Source organism: Dicentrarchus labrax, unplaced genomic scaffold, assembly GCF_905237075.1.
Source record: "Dicentrarchus labrax unplaced genomic scaffold, dlabrax2021, whole genome shotgun sequence".
Taxonomy (NCBI): Eukaryota; Metazoa; Chordata; class Actinopteri; family Moronidae; genus Dicentrarchus; species Dicentrarchus labrax.
This window is the reverse complement of record NW_026136710.1, coordinates 23,339,664-23,355,896: the sequence shown is the minus strand read 5'-3', so window position 1 is coordinate 23,355,896 and position 16,233 is coordinate 23,339,664. Positions and strand designations below refer to the sequence as shown.

Below are 16,233 nucleotides of genomic sequence, written 5' to 3'. Positions count from 1 at the left end.
CACATTCAAACTGAAATTCATCGAAGACCTTGCTGATGACAATGTTTCATTTTAAATCCTTTATCGGCAATTTCTGAAGTCTTTTCTGTGACTTGACTATGATTTTTGATGATGACATTTATTTGTGGTTATAGATAACAAAATTATGTACATGTTAAGTCACATTAAATCTAAGAATATGTGTATCATATCAGTGTATTCAGATGTGACTGAGTTATAACTTCAAGAAAGGAGTGCAACTTCTGTCCGAGCGGCTAAATCAGCAGCCAAACTACAATAAGTACCGCAATCCCTTGCTCTAAATGGAAATTCCTTCAGTGTACTATGTTACTACAGAAATAGGAAAAATGATTAAAGTAAAAAACTTTACAGATTTATTCACATATGAAATACAAATTCTGACTGAAACAAGTGAATAAAAAGGCAAACAGATCAGTATATGTTGAAAGTACATAAAAATAGATAAAACGTTGTCAGGATATGTTAACACTGTTTAAAATCACACCTGACAGCGGCCAAGCTACACTGGACTGCTATTTTTACACACACACACCACAGTGTATTTTACAAGTCAATGCAATAATCAGTGTCCTGCACTGATTAGAAAAAGCAAAACCTTGAATACAAATGCACAAATATAATATTGAAAAAAATATACAGTAAGTCAAACATGGTGAAGCTCTGTTTCATTTCTCTTGGTAGGACTGAAACACACGATTAATATCAGGCTACATTATATTGTCAGCCAAATGTAATATGTTTATACTTTTCTGAGAATGATACAGTCTCAGCTTTTCTGAAGACGCCACAGTAACAATCAGAGAACTGAAACAAAGCTTCTTAACAGATAATAAGGACTTGTATATGGCTCCATAAAAACACACCTATTGAATACACTGACTAGTAAAAAGAGCAGATCTTTTGAATGTATGTTTGAATGTATGTAATATATGAGGTACTGGTTTACCTTGCCTACAGAACCTTAAATAGCACCTTACATATTCAAAGATGTAGCATGCTTCATTCATTCTGGATATACTGCGGTGAATTGGAAAAATCAGTGTGACCAAATTGACCGGAAGTTTATTTTCAGTACCAACATAAACTGGTAATGTACAGCTCAAAAAAGCAACGCAACTCTTTACCACAGTCAGTGCCAACTATTTAACTATCGTCATGCTAAATACTAGACTGGAAGGCTTTTGTGAATAATTACATTATTGCCATGCTGCCCTAGTAAGCCCCTCTAGGTTTGTGCTTGTATCATTTCTGGATAGTTAAATGGTCTGTGGTTGAGGTGGCATGAGAACCTAATGACTAAAATTAAAGGAAACTGAGGAAGTGGTCAAAGCCAAAATAAAATTGGTTTTGGAAATAATAATAAAGACCAAGATTTGTAGATATGTAAGGCAGAGCTTAAGTCCCGGTCAAGTCATGGCAAAAATGTATGACTTTCTAAAGAGCTGAAGGATCTGTCCTAGGTTTCTGCCTTTTAACAGGCAGTTTTTCCTTGCCCTTGTCGCCAAGTGCTTGCTCATGGTGGTACTGTTGGGTCTCTGTAAATAATGTTATAAAGAGTTCGGTCTAGACCTGCTCTATTTGAAAAGTGTCCTGAGATAACTTCTGTTATGAATTGGCGCTATACAAATAAAATTGAATTGAATTGAATTGAATTAAAGGCCTAATCTGACACAATGACTATTTTAACAGAGAAAAATATTCTGTCTGAACCTGGAATTACAATTTGAAAATCCCAGTTACTAATCACTGTAATGTTCTGTACTTTGACATTTTAGGGGTCAACTTGTTTGCTTGAGTTAGCGAGAGGATTAATACCAGTTTGTGCATTCTGTGGACAGACTGGTCCAGACTATTAAACTGGGCTTACACTGTAAAAATGTTGTTTCATTCTACCTCTTACTGTATGAGTAAATCGCCTGCAATGTTAAGCCAAAGCTCACGGTCAATGTGGACCATCTTGGCTATTGACAATTTTCAAAAAGGTTTCTTTTGAAAGGTGCTAACCCTAACCGGTCTGGGCAGATGGTCAACCTTTCTGCCTCTTCAAAGGAAGTTTTTCCTTGCCACAGTTGCCAAGTGCTTGCTCATTTGGGAGCAGCGGTCCTTGTTCCCCCTGTGTACAGTAGAAATACTGAAATTTAGTCTGTCTCTAAAAATGAGTCGTGTGGCTCAAAAATTTGGTCAGAAACTGGCTTAAATTATGCAATGTTTGTTCAGCTTTACCTAGGTGCAGGGGCTGGAAGGTGTGAGGTGGCCAATAGCCTTCATCAAAAGAGGAGAAATTTGACTCCTCGTTACTCTCACGTTGTTTTATTTATATGCAATATTTATATTTGACAAGGAACTTGGTCTACACTGGTCTTCTTCACTTACATTTTTTACACACGGGCACACAAGCAGATACATGCCAACAATCCCAGGATGACAAATTTCTGGAGTATATATGGATCTCATTTCTCAGTATTCAAACCTACAGGCACATAGTAGGAGGCAGGCTTTTTGCCCTCCCTTCGGGTGTGGTCATTCAGAGCAAATAACAAATGATCAGGTTTGCATTTAGACATGGTCAGACATGTTGTATGGCCTAGTTGACGCATACCTTAATACATGCCCCAACTTTGCTGGTAAGCAAGGTGTTGTTAGATTTGTGTGTTTTTTCTTAACTCAAGACAAAGAAGGTTATATATACAAAATTCACGTGCCACTAGAGCACCAGTATCTCAGACCAAAACAAGTGGCCCACCAGACGTCATTGACAAAACCAGTAATTTAAACTGTGAAACACACTTGAAACTAGTGACTAGTGTCAGCATTATGGAAAGGATCTCTACAGAGACAAACCATTTGTTTAAACAGAAACAGCCATACTATCACTATCTCTCGCCACCAGACCCCATAGACAAAAATGGTAATTTTACCTTGCAAATAGTGTAACATCGTAACTTAATTTGGTAAAGTGGACAAAAACAAAATAAAACTGTCTTTGTTAGTTGTTAGAAATAAAACCTTAATCCACCAACGTAGATGATAAAAACAGCAGTTTCTGTTGCTCTACTCAGCTGCACACATAGGGACTCACATGTACTAATTATGCACTCCTGGCCAGACCAGATTTGTAAACAAAACACGGACAGGCTTTGATAGCAACACAGGCAAAGTCATTTCGTCATTCTCTGCTGAGGACACCATGACTCCACTATATCTTTACATAGCAAATCGTTGTTTTGTGCCATATTAGTGTTTTAAATCTCATATATATATATATATATAACCTTTAAAGAGTACTTGCACTAGTACAGCATTTCACATTGTACTATTGGGCATCCCACAGACTTTGTGCAGCAATACTTTTCGTCCAAGCTCTCATGTGGTATTACTGTTTAAATGTGGACAAATTCAAGCATTTTTCAAATTCAAATCCATTGTTTTCCAAAAATAATGTGGTTGCAGCAGGCACTGACTTTGGCAAGCATTTGTTGTTATATTTATGGGTTTTGAGTCATCTTAATTAAAGGCAGAATGAGTAGGATTTGATTTGTCAGTTGCTGTTTTACACACTATTCAAAGTTGGCCCCTCCTCCCCAGCTCAATGAGTGTGTGTGTGTGTGAGAGAGAGAGAGAGAGAGAGAGAGAGAGAGAGAGAGAGAGAGAGAGAGACAGAGAGACAGAGAGAGAGAGAGAGAGCAGCAGTGGTCAAACGAGTTAGAGAGTGAACGAAGAGAGTTAGTGAGAATAAAGCAGTGAAGAAACAAAACATTATTTTCTGATTGTTTCATGGGAGACATTGTTTAAAGGGAAATCCTACTCATTTTTCCTTTAACTATATTTCCACAATAGCCAGAATGTTCTATATGGGGAGTTAATCTGAAAAATAAACCCACTGCTTTTTTTTAGCAAGTTTAGCAGATGTGTGTGTAGGATCTTATTTGCGCGGGAGGGCAGAGCAGCCAAAGAAATCCATGCCAATGCTGCGGGGGTAGCCTTCTAGCACCTTCAACGCCACAGGGTCAAACTTCCAATAGTGCGGTCCACTCAGAAAATTGGCGTAGCCTGTCAGAGGGGAAGAAAAAGCAAAAGTCAACTATGAATTTTTGAAAGTCATAATATAGGTTTTTCCCGATCCCAGTCCTCACCATATTTGTCCCGAAAGGCTGCATCAATATGACTGGGCACTCCTTCCCATTTGTGCATGCTGCGAGGATGGGCATCATCAACTCGATTCTCTTGAGGATTGAAGGGCCAGTAAGAAGCAGACTTGAAGAGGTAGACTTTTTCAACATGGTCCTCTTCCCACTTCAAAGCTGCTTGGATATCTGTCACAGGGAGACCCAGCTGCCGCACTGAATCTGGACCTGTAATCTTCCTCTCAGCATCGAACACCCAGTATTTGTCACCTGACATGGTAAAACAATATAAATAAAACCTACAGTCAATATTAGTTTTACCAATTTACAAATAATTTAGGAGTCTTCTTCTCCATGGAAAAGATTTTTCTGCTCTTCTCCAGACTGGCATCAGTAAGAGTTTGACTACGTTATATGGCTTGTTGATCCGACTGATTGATGTTCACCCGTGATAGACAGATTGTTGCCTGGTTGGTCACCTGCCAAGTACCTGCCCTTTTCCAAACAGTTTCCAACAACAATTTCCCAGATGATTGTGTGTAGCAAACCATCTGGTGCAGCCAGGTTAGCAGCTTGTTTGTTTAGGAAAACGTAACACTGTCTTAGGTAACAAGATTGGCTGAGGTTGAATGTAAACTTCCCTTAAACCAATGGAGAGCTGCTTTATTTTTTTATTCTTTAACAGAGTTTTACTACTTTCGGTCATTACACTGTCAACATCTCAACTCTTTTATACTCTTACTCTTTTTTATGTACATGTCAACTGACTTCCAGGTCTCAGACTTTTGAAGATAATATTCTTTCACTAGTTTATAATTTGAATACCATTTGAACTATGATTGTTAGTAATCAACAAGTTGAAATGTTTTAACTGCACATTTTCAGCAGAGCACACACATCTTCATCAAATGAAGCCTTTTCAAGTTTGGTTTGGGATGACTCTGAATGACTAACCTTGGAAGAGCCAGATGTTGCCGGACTTGTCTTCATAAGCAGCATCGATGCGGTCGGGAATGCCTCTCCAGTGTCGTGAAGCCAAGGCTGGATAGCCAGCTTGTAGCTGCCCATCACGGATACGCCAAACGTATCGGGACTTAAAGAAGAATAGCTCTCCCCTGATCATGGACACAGCATCAAAGGTTGTTCTGCAGGCATCCGGCTGAGGCACAATGACATAGCAGGGTTTTTTTTTCTGTGGACTAATATACGAAGTTACAAAATACAAGACTGGTAAACTCTCGAAGTACAGTACACGTAGCTTTGAGGTCTATTCCCAGTACAACTGTCTCACCATTCCAATGTCTATCTCATTGGTCTCTGTCATCTCGGGCGGTGCATGCCGAGGAGGACCATACAGATACTGGATGCCCCTTTTGTCATCCTCGCTCAGTTGCAGAGGGTAGGAGTCACTGTAGAAAGGACACATCACAGCATCAGGCTCCAGGGAGTGCTGCAGGCCCAGGACATGGCCAAACTCATGAGCTGCCACTTGTAAGAGATCAGTGCCTAAACGGGACAGCAAAGAATAAAGGGAAAATAATACTAAAATTAGTTGAATGCGTTACTCTTTAGTGGAATCAAATGAGGAACACAAATGAGATCTCTTTTAAAACTAGGTTTTGTTCAGAACAAGAAGACCTCCATTTACTTCAAAGTATTTCAGATTTACTCACCAGAAGAGGGACCAAGTCATTGTTTTGCACTCAAGTCCCAAGTCAAGTCATAAGTCCAAAACTTTGAGTTTTGAGTCCTAAATTCAATTCAATTTCAATTCAATTTTATTTGTATAGCACCAATTCATAACAAAACTTATCTCAGGACATGAGCAAGCACTTGGCGACGGTGGCATGGAAAAACTTTCGTTTTAAGAGGCACAAACCTCGGACAGACCCCGGCTCTAGCCCGGAAGCAGGAAAAATAGGCAGCCTGAGGATTTGAGCTACTTTTACAAGAGCCAAATTGTGATGTCTAGATGACTGGGCCAGAGCATCTCCAAAACTGCGGCTGTTGTGGGGTCTGGGTCCAGGTCTGCAGTGGTCAGTACCTATTAAAAGAGGTCCAAGGAAGGAAAAGAACCGGAGACAGGGTCACTGATGTACGTGGGGAGTGAAGGCTGGCCCATGTGGTCTGATTCAACAGGCAAGCTACTGTAGCTCAAACTGCTGAAACAGTTAATGCTGGTTCTGATAGAAAGGTGTCAGAACACACAATGGATCACAGTTTGTTGGTATGGGGCTGCAGAACATTCTGACCACCAGGGTGCCCAGGTAGTCAGAATATTATGGCTGATGGGTGTATATGTCAGTTTTATCTTTTAATGATCTTCGAAATGTGGTTGTCTTTTCAATATAAACCGGCCTAGCACAGATCATATCTAATTAGGGGTTCTGACCGAGGCTTGCTCAACTGTTATTGGAGCACAGAGCATAAAGGAGCAGGATGGAAGGAAGGGTCAATAAAGTGTCGACTTGCTGAGAATGATGGTTAACATCAGTTGATTCAGGAAATCTTTGGGCTTGGGGGAATGTATCTAGCAGAATGTTTTCAAGTCAAAAGTCCAAGTGAAGTCACGAGTCATTGGTGTTAAGTTCCAAGTCGAATTGCATGTCTTTTAGATATTGTGATGTCTAAAGTCATCAAATTTGTGATAAGTCATGTGACTCGAGTCCACACCTCACCCACTCACCCACATTGTTGCCAACTGTCCAATGCTCATCATAGTCAAAGTGGACTTCTCCCTCTCTGTGTGTCCTGGGGAAATAGGCATGGGCGAGGATTCCTCCAGGACCATCAAATGGTAAGCTGTCCCCATGCCAGTACCTGCAATAACACTTATTTTAATGTAATATCACACTTTGAGATTTCAGTATGCTTAGCATGTTGAAAAGCCAGGTGAAAGGATAAAAAGGAAAATTGTTTTAAAGGCATACTATGCAGTTTTCTGGTTTTGTCAAACAGCTCCCCCTAGAGTCGCTGCGGAGTACTTGTATTTAACGTTAACTGCCGTAAATACCACTCACCAGAGCCGTCTCTATATACAGCTCTGCGTCTCTGCACTCACGGCCTGATCCCCTCCCCCCTGTATACCGGTACATGTTCAGTAGGATGGAAGCGTCGGACATCGAACAGGCAAAGATAGACTCCGAAGATGTCTACTGACCAGGTAACGTCTGAGTGAATGTCTGCTAGTGTCTTCCATTGAGGCTGCTTCTTATGTCGCTGATGTATGTGACGTCACGCTGTAAAGCAATTTGTGATTCTCACGGGATTTGGCGGGACGCCACCTTTCAGACTTGCATTGCTGGTTCTGCCAACGGCGTCCCTCTCCTGCTTTGCTATTGGGATGATTCGCTATACTACGAGTTTGTTTACCATCGAAATGACTTCGAAGCTGTTACATTAAGGTAAAAATCTTGGATAGTGTGCCTTTAAATTGCATAATTTATGCAGCCTGTGTAAGATTCCAGAATCCCCCACTGCTGCCATCCTAGAGCTAGGATACAGCACTACCTTCTTCCTTTAACAGATGCATCAACATGCGCTCTGTGAATGCTAACCTGGACATGACTTCAGCCAGGAGAGAAAAACTTTCCTTTGATAGAACTTTGCTGAAATTTACATGGACAAGAGCAGACCTGCTGGCAGTTGCATCAATAGGAAATACATGAAATGAAGCATCATGTTTTATTTCCAGGGGGCATGAATGAGGATATCTCTGTTTTTATTGTGTTCTTTTATGAACATGATAATTGGATGCTTTTTAAAAATGTAATTTTTAATATTTTGTAGACATTCACAGTGTGTATTTATAGCATCTAAAGATATATTTTAATCGTTTTGTACTTCTGTATCTGTGGACCAAATATGGTGTGTTCCTCCAACATTAGACACACCCCTATAATTGGCTGCCAGTTCAGGAATGTGATTGGTCTCAATCCATCTATTTTTTCTTTTTGCTAAATGCAGAATAGACTTAATATTGTGGGAGAGCAGGGGCAGGCCTGACAACTATATCTAATCTTGGTTATATATTTTATTCCTTTTTCCCTTGTAATATTGTCAGAAATCTGTGTTTTGTCACACAATCCAATAGCCTGGATATCTAATAGCAGAACGACAATAAAATGAATGGGTCACATACAGTTAACAGTAGGCTGTAAGTTCAGTGTAATCATATATCACCAACTTGTTCTCCTAATAAGGTATGAAAAGACAAATAACCAATCTCCATTATATCTTTTCACAGATTCATTAAAACAAGGTTTTCTAAAGAATATTTTTGTTTCTAAACAACTTAATTTGATATGTTAAGATCAGCTGGATATTTAGTCAACTCCTGCGTTGTATAAGTTGTATATCTCAGCTGTTTCCACAACTAAAGAACACGAGTCGACACTCTTATCTCACTAATTAATCTCACTATTGTTGAAGCAAGAGAATTTGTTGCTACAACTGATTTTCCTTTTTACTTTAAATTGTAATCAATCCAAACAACATGTAATCCTATGGCCTGGCATTTTTACAGTGTAGCTGTCAGCATCTGTGCTGAGCATCTGTGAGCAGTGGACAATAACCATGTACTGACAGTGATTAACATGTGGTTACAGTTTACTGTTTGGCACAGCTGCAGAGAGGAAACAATCCCTTCTGATTATCCAACACATCTACTGATGCAAATCAGGCCTCGTGGTATTTGTTCGCACACATTCTAGCAGTTGAGCTACCAGGGCGCCGGGTTTTTGGTTTTTGGTGAATTGTCATAAAAACATGAAAAAGTGTCCGAACGCTGTAGGTAGGTAAGTTATACATGAGATTTAGAACATTAATATGGCTGCTAACAACTATCCTCTATGTAAAGATATAGTGGAGTCATGGTGTCACTCTCCCTCTGCCTGTGTTGCTATCACAGCCTCTCTGTGGTTTGTTTCTATAGCCAGTCTGCTCCGTGCGCAGCTGAGTAGAGCCACTGAAACTGCTGTTTTTATCATCTACGTCGTTGTATTAAGGATTTATTTCTACCATATCAGAGTTTGTGTTTGTTGGAAAGACTAACAAAGACTCTTTTGATGAGTGTTATTTTGTTTCTGTCCATTTTAAATGAATTTACAGTGTTAGAATAATATGTGAGGTAAAATTACAGTTTTTGTCTATGAAGTCTGGTGGCGAACAATAGCGATATTACAGCTATATTATATATACTATATATTCATATATATAAATGCAATTTATTGGCACATTAAGGGAGTTTGCAGTCCCTTTTTCATGTTTTCGTTTTATTTCATGCTTTCCTCTATTGGTCTAGCATCTTGCTTCAACAGTATTTGAATGTGCACAACTACTATGCATTGTTCTACTATTATAAATATTGGATGGATTGTCTAGTAATTTGGTACAGACATTCAGGATGAATTGTAATAACTCTGATTATCTTCTGACTTTTCACCCAGCGCCACCATCAGGTCAAAATTTCAGTTTGTCCAATACTTTGGTTTATGACTGAATACCTGCAAAACTAATGACAAGCCCCTCAACCTCAGCTGTATTTTTTAGCAAATGATAGCATGCTAAAACGCTAGATTTCGATGGTGAACGTGGTAGTCATTATTCCTGCTTAACTTCAGCTGGTTAGAATCAGCATTGTGAACATGTTAACAATCTTAGCACTTAGCTTGCGGCATTGCTGTGCTCACAACCTTGGCTGTAGACTCTTGACGTATTTGGAATCTGGTACATGAGCCCCTCAGCAGCTTCAGAGCTGCATCTGTGCTCATTTTGCTCATTCAGCTGCAGTAGTGACACCTCGTGCATAAAAACCAACTCAGCTGTGAGGGAGCTTACTGGTACCACAGCGAGAGTGCATAAGACATCTGATCTCACATATATCAGGCTACCCCACTCTCTGATCTAATTCATATTTATTTAGAGTTATTTGTAGTCTGGGGGTGAGATGAAAATCTTGTGTGTTTAAAACCATCAGCAGCCACAGAACTGCCACCTGTGCACATCAGTTTAGCAGTTATTTATTCAAAAATAGGAAGCAGATAGACTTGAAAGATTTCAGATTAGATTTTTCTATTTCCATTTTGTTACATTTTTCATAAATATAGCATTTTATAATATTGCTGGAGGGAATGTCACTTTATTTCTACATGTAAGTCAAGGAGACACTTCTAAGTCAAGAAGGGCTGTCTCCTTTTTTTAAATTGAATTACCTAAAAACAGTTATGTTAGAAAGCACAGTTATGAAAGTTACTTGTACAGGTCAGGACTTGGCAGAATTGTTATGCAACTTTAAGGTAATGTAACACAATGAAATAAGAGAGTTGTTATGACACAGACGTATTGTAAACCAAATGCCAAAATGACTCATCTGAGCTGATAAAAATGTAGCTGGAGGCACCCTATTAAAAACCCTGCCATACAAGTCCTGTGTTGCATTCATTCATGGTTGTAATCTGCTCTTGATCTCGCCTGGGAACACATCTGGTTTAGTTTCTACTGGGTCAGTCTGACAAAAGTCTGTAAGAGATTTATGTCAGGGTCAGATTACAGAGTTGCCAACTTTTGGTCTGTTTTTACAGGCTTTGTTTTAACAATGGGTTTCACATATATCTCAATACTGAGTTGCAAAACCATCCACACTCAGCACAACAGCAGTCAATGTGGACTCAACTGTGGATCACTCTTCATAAGACAAAATGCATGCAGTGACCACACATTCACATTTGACATTATATGAATTGTTTCTCAAAACACCAGAACTCTGTCTTTTGTTAAATGTTAAAATACTTGTTTTGTATTACGTTCCAACATAACACTAAATCACTGTATATTACACTGCAATATGCTACATTCTACTGCTTTTAAAAGAAATCAACCACAGCTGATTCCAATATAGCATTATGCCTGTGCTAATAGACCAGAAACACACAGAGACAGAGGAACTGTTAATGGAGGTGACACGTTGGACATAATCAATGCTGGATATCTGGACATACCTGTGTTAAAATGGGATGGACCAGGCATGCAAAAAGATTCATTCCAAGATGGATTTAAGAGAGCCATGTAGCAGTATTTGACTTGGGAGTGAGACTGGGTTGGGTGTGATGTGGATGAAAAGTTATGGCCAACTGCAGAAGACAGGGAACTAGCACTGCTGCATTTCTAGATCTGTAGCTTGACTATACTCCAATCAGCCATAACATTTAACCACCTGGGCACCCTGGTGGTCAGAATGTTCTGCAGCCCCATACCAACAAACTGTGATCCATTGTGTGTTCTGACACCTTTCTATCAGAACCAGCAGTAACTGTTTCAGCAGTTTGAGCTACAGTAGCTCGTCTGTTTGATCGGACCAAATGGGCCAGCCTTCACTCCCCACGTACATCAATGAGCCTTGGCTGCCCTTGACCCTGTCTCTGGTTCTTTTCCTTCCTTGGACCTCTTTTGATAGGTACCACTGCAGACCAGGAACACCCCACAAGAGCTGCAGTTTTAGGAATGCTCTGACCCAGTCGTCTAGCTATCACAATGTGGCCCTTGTCAAAGTCGCTCATTTCCTCACACATCAACATTGAGGACAAAATGTTCACTTGCTGCCTGATATATCCCACCCACTGACAGGAGCCATGATAACCAGATAATCAGTGTTATTCACTTCACCTGTCAGTGCTCACAATGTTATGGCTGATACAGGTACTGTATGTAGGGTGATATATGTACAGTTTCGTATGGCATCTTTGTACTCAAAGTGGAAACAGACAACTTTTTGTTGCTGTTGTTGTAAATGTTGATTGCACTTTGTTCATTTGTGTCTAGATTGGTTCCGTATGAGCCTTACTTTCACTATGCAATTCTGTTTCTGGCCTGGACTTCCTGAGAAAATGAAGACCCGATTTACGAGACCTGTATATAGACTGAATGAATTATCCAAATCATGCTTTTTCTAACATTAACACTACTCCCCATTTCGCATGTTAGAATAACCATTGTGCTGTTATTCATGTCAGTAAAGAAAACAGAGAAAAGTTTTTAAAACGTAAACTTAGAATATACTTATTATAATAATAATAAGTAATACTTACTTTACTTGTAATATTTTAGAGCAGTCGTTCCCAATCTTTTTCCTTAGGGGATCCCCTTTCTACCATTTAGTAAACTGACGACCCCTTAATAAATGACATATATTATGGATTTTTCATATTATATTGAATATATATTCATTATAATGTCTAATGAACCCAAATAGGGAAATCAATTTTGAGCAGATTGTTTGATTTCTCCACAGAAATTAATCAAATGCTGAGATATAGGCCTACTGTATAAATTTGAAGTTTTCTTCACACCATAAAATCAGGAAGGTTTTGGGGGGGTCACAAAACATGACGCATTGGCGACCCATAGTGGGGGTCCTGAGCCTGAACCACTGTTTTAGCGCACTCCAGACGTGCTGGGGAACCTCTCTTACCTGTTGAAGTCAATAATGATGTCAGCTTTCTCAGCAGTGACCTCTCTGAACCTCAGAGGAGTGACTGCACTCCACACACCAAACGCCTCCTGGAGGACATGCCGCACTTTGCCATCACTCATCTGCCAGGGGAAACGCACAATCCTATTGGACACACACACACAGCGAAAAAATACATTTGTAACATATAACCTTTTTAAACTCTCAGAGGATGTGAGTCTTTTGTAGGAGTCTCCACATCTAGGCCTACCGTCAACTTTCCAATATCATGTCCTAAAATATTTGCAGCGAAAAAATCACACATCTCTCAAACATAACATATAACAGTAGGTGTGGCAGGAGAATTTGTTACAAGTACCTAAAATTGAAACAGAAAAGTAGAAAAGGTATTGACAACAACTAATGGTTATTTTCATTGTTAATGAATCTGCCAATCATTTTCTGGTTCATAAATTGTCCAAAAATGTTGATCACTGCCCAAGCTGACATCCTCAAATGTCTTGTTTTGTCCACAACCCAAAGAAAACATTCACTGTCAGAAGTTTTTCTTAAAAAATTACTCAAAATGATTGGCGATTTATTTACTAGTTTACAACAAATCAGTTAATCATTAATTATCATTGCATCTTAACAGACAATTCTAAATGTTGCATTCTTCTCACAAACTAATGACTGTGTCAACCAAACTGCAAGAGCATTCTGCTAGAGTATATTTCTGTAAAACATGATCACATTATGCCATACCTGATACTGATTTAGTTTGCAAAAGGTCTTACTATAACACCCAGGAATACAGCTCTTTAAACGTACTACAAGGACCATCATAGAGAATATTTAATATTTCTATACAGTTATTCTTAATGCCTGCCACTGGGTCAGATTTCCCTTGAAATCAATGAAACAAGATGGTAGAAACACTACTGCTTTTGTCCACAGGGGCCAACAGAATCAACATGAAATCAAAGTTCCTTGTAGGGGGTTTAAATTCCTTTACATTCCAAGACTAGAAGCAGAGGAAAAAAGCTAATCAAAAAAGACTGCACAGTCAATTCAGGTAAGCACATGAAACTTTGACCCAAACCAGTGAGCTGCAGCTGAAGAAAAGGTGCACTGACTCCAAAAAACAAAACTCAAAATCAACAAAGTGAGTATGTCTGCATACATAGCAGTCATTCTCCTCAGAGTAAATCTTGTGATAAGTGTTAACAGACCCTGAATGGGCTCTCTCTTATTGTATAGCTGTATGGACAAGCTCAGACACACAGAAAGGATTTAATATGAACCTCTTTACCTCTGGCAAGCATCACTAACAGTGTTAAGGGACTCCCCCCAGATAGTAAGCTGTGTGTGCTGCTGTGTAAGGAAAATGCATGTGTCAAAAATGTGGTGTACAGTTAAAATAACCAAGAATGGCAATGCCATTATTCAATTAAATTCAATTTTATTTGTATAGCGCCAATTCATAACAGAAGTTATCTCAGAACACTTTTCAAATAGAGCAGGTCTAGACCGAACTCCTTCCAACATTATTTACAGAGACCCAACAGTACCACCATGAGCAAGCACAGGGGCAAGGAAAAACTTCCTTTTAAGAGGCAGAAACCTAGGACAGATCCTTCGGCTCTAGGTGGGTGGTCGTCTGCCTCGACCAGTTGGGGTGAGACAGAGAGAGGTGCACAGCAACAACAGTAGCAACAACTACACTAATAGTAGTGACTGATGAACATGAAGAAGATGATGACGACAACAACAACAACAATGGGACAACGAGCAGTGATTATAGTAATAATAGTAACTGTAGTAATAATAATAATAGTAATAATAATAATAACATTAATATCAGTGATATTAGCAATGGCAGTCAAGCAGGACCATGACAGGAGGCTCCACCAGGATCCATGAGAACCTGCGAGATGAGAAAACACAAGAACTCCGGGGAAGAAGTGAAGTTAGAAACATGCATTATTGGTACATGAATGTGTGCAGAAAGAGAGAGAGAGTAAGAGAGATTGCATATCGGTCCGATTCTTTTAGACCACTCGTAGGAGTATCATTTGAGTTTCATATGGAAATTACACTGCATAATTACATTGACGTCATCCTGTTTGAGTTAGAATTATAAGACGTTTTTTCTCAGTCTCACCACCCACTCGGTTCCCTCCCACCGTCTTGCCGAACTCCTCCATCCATTCATCCACCTGCCCACAAACCCATTTCCCTTTCATCCATTCAACCCTCACCCTTCCTTCCCATACCCCCTCATCTCTTGACCCTCATCCCTTCATCCCTCCATCCCTCCATCCCTCGAGCATTTCCCAATCCATTCAACCCTCCTACAGTACACATTGGTTTTACACACACATTTATTCATTATGTGCAATAAACCTTTCCAATTCCATACATTCATTGCCATTGTCTGTGTTAGTGAATACCAAAATGTTCTTGGATAAATTGTAAATGGTAAATGGACCTGTACTTGTATAGCGCCTTTCTAGTCTTCCGAGTTTGTGCTTAACCCTTACTTTCTCATTATGCTTTGAGTAGAAAGGTTTTTCTGACTGATACTGTACATGATCAGTTACACTGGTAAACCCTACAGATACACAGTCCGATCCTACTGGAATGTTTTTACTAACAGCACGAGAGTCTCTGATGTAGCAACAGTCTGTGTACACTGTTAACACAAGCACATATGCACCCACACAAACAGCAGAATGAGGCAGTGCTGACTTGATTCACGGATGCTTGTGTCATGCTGACCATCCTGGTAAACACATAAATAACAGTCTCTACAATATAATTATTAAGCAGTGCGAGTTTTAATTAAAGGATGATTCCACAATTTACGAGGTGGCTTGTGGTTCAGCCTACTTGGTTGTTTTGACAAATTGAATCTACAAACAATTTACACCACAAGCTAAAATGTAAACACATTGTTCTTTAAGTTACCGTTAGCTCACCCCCCTCCCATCCTATTTTCGCCCCCATGAGGTCCATATCAAACTGAAGCCATCAGCTTTGTTTTGCTCCATCAAGTGCTCTCAGATGAAATGACTTGTTTTTTTCTGGAGGTGATGACACTGTGTAACAACTGTGTTTGAAGAAGGCTGAACACAGCTGTTGCTTTGTCTTGAAATCTGAAATATACTTAATTAAATATGAGTATTTGTAAAGGAAACTTGACTAAATAAACCAAATAAAGCTTCCTAGAAAGATAAAGAAAAGATTCAGTATCCCTCAGCAGAGAAATAGCCCTAAAGAAACAGCATTTTTGAGGCTGATACTGATATTGGTATACACACACATAATATAGACAAACAACCCAACACATTCTCTTGTCCCAAATCCCAGGTCGTCAAATATCGATGCCCCTTAGTGTGTCATACAGAAGGTACCCTTTAGAGTCCGTATGAGACGGCTTTTTAAAGGTCCAGTGTGTACCATTTAGGAGGATCTATTGGCAGAAATGGAAAATAATATGCATAACCATGTTTTCATTAGTGTACTTAGCTGGTATTAGTATAATAATTATTATGCTTTTGTTACCTTAGAATGAGAATTCCCTCAACAGTAGACCAGAGAGGACAAACCAAACACTGGCTCTAGAGAGTGGCTTTTTTG

General features: G+C 39.4%; 1 protein-coding gene across 1 annotated transcript in view; it reads right to left on the bottom strand.

The window, feature by feature from the left end:
* Window positions 1-351: 351 nt before the first annotated feature.
* LOC127370343 (stromelysin-3) overlaps window positions 352-16,233 on the bottom strand; it is a 28,014-nt gene continuing 12,132 nt past the window's right edge. The window contains exons 3-8 of the mRNA XM_051412330.1: window positions 12,613-12,756; window positions 6,832-6,965; window positions 5,437-5,651; window positions 5,100-5,304; window positions 4,155-4,415; window positions 352-4,071 (exon numbers count right to left, since the gene is read on the bottom strand). Coding sequence (XP_051268290.1) covers window positions 3,944-4,071; window positions 4,155-4,415; window positions 5,100-5,304; window positions 5,437-5,651; window positions 6,832-6,965; window positions 12,613-12,756 — 1,087 coding nt within the window. The 3' untranslated portion in view covers window positions 352-3,943. The remainder of the gene's footprint in view (window positions 4,072-4,154; window positions 4,416-5,099; window positions 5,305-5,436; window positions 5,652-6,831; window positions 6,966-12,612; window positions 12,757-16,233) is intronic.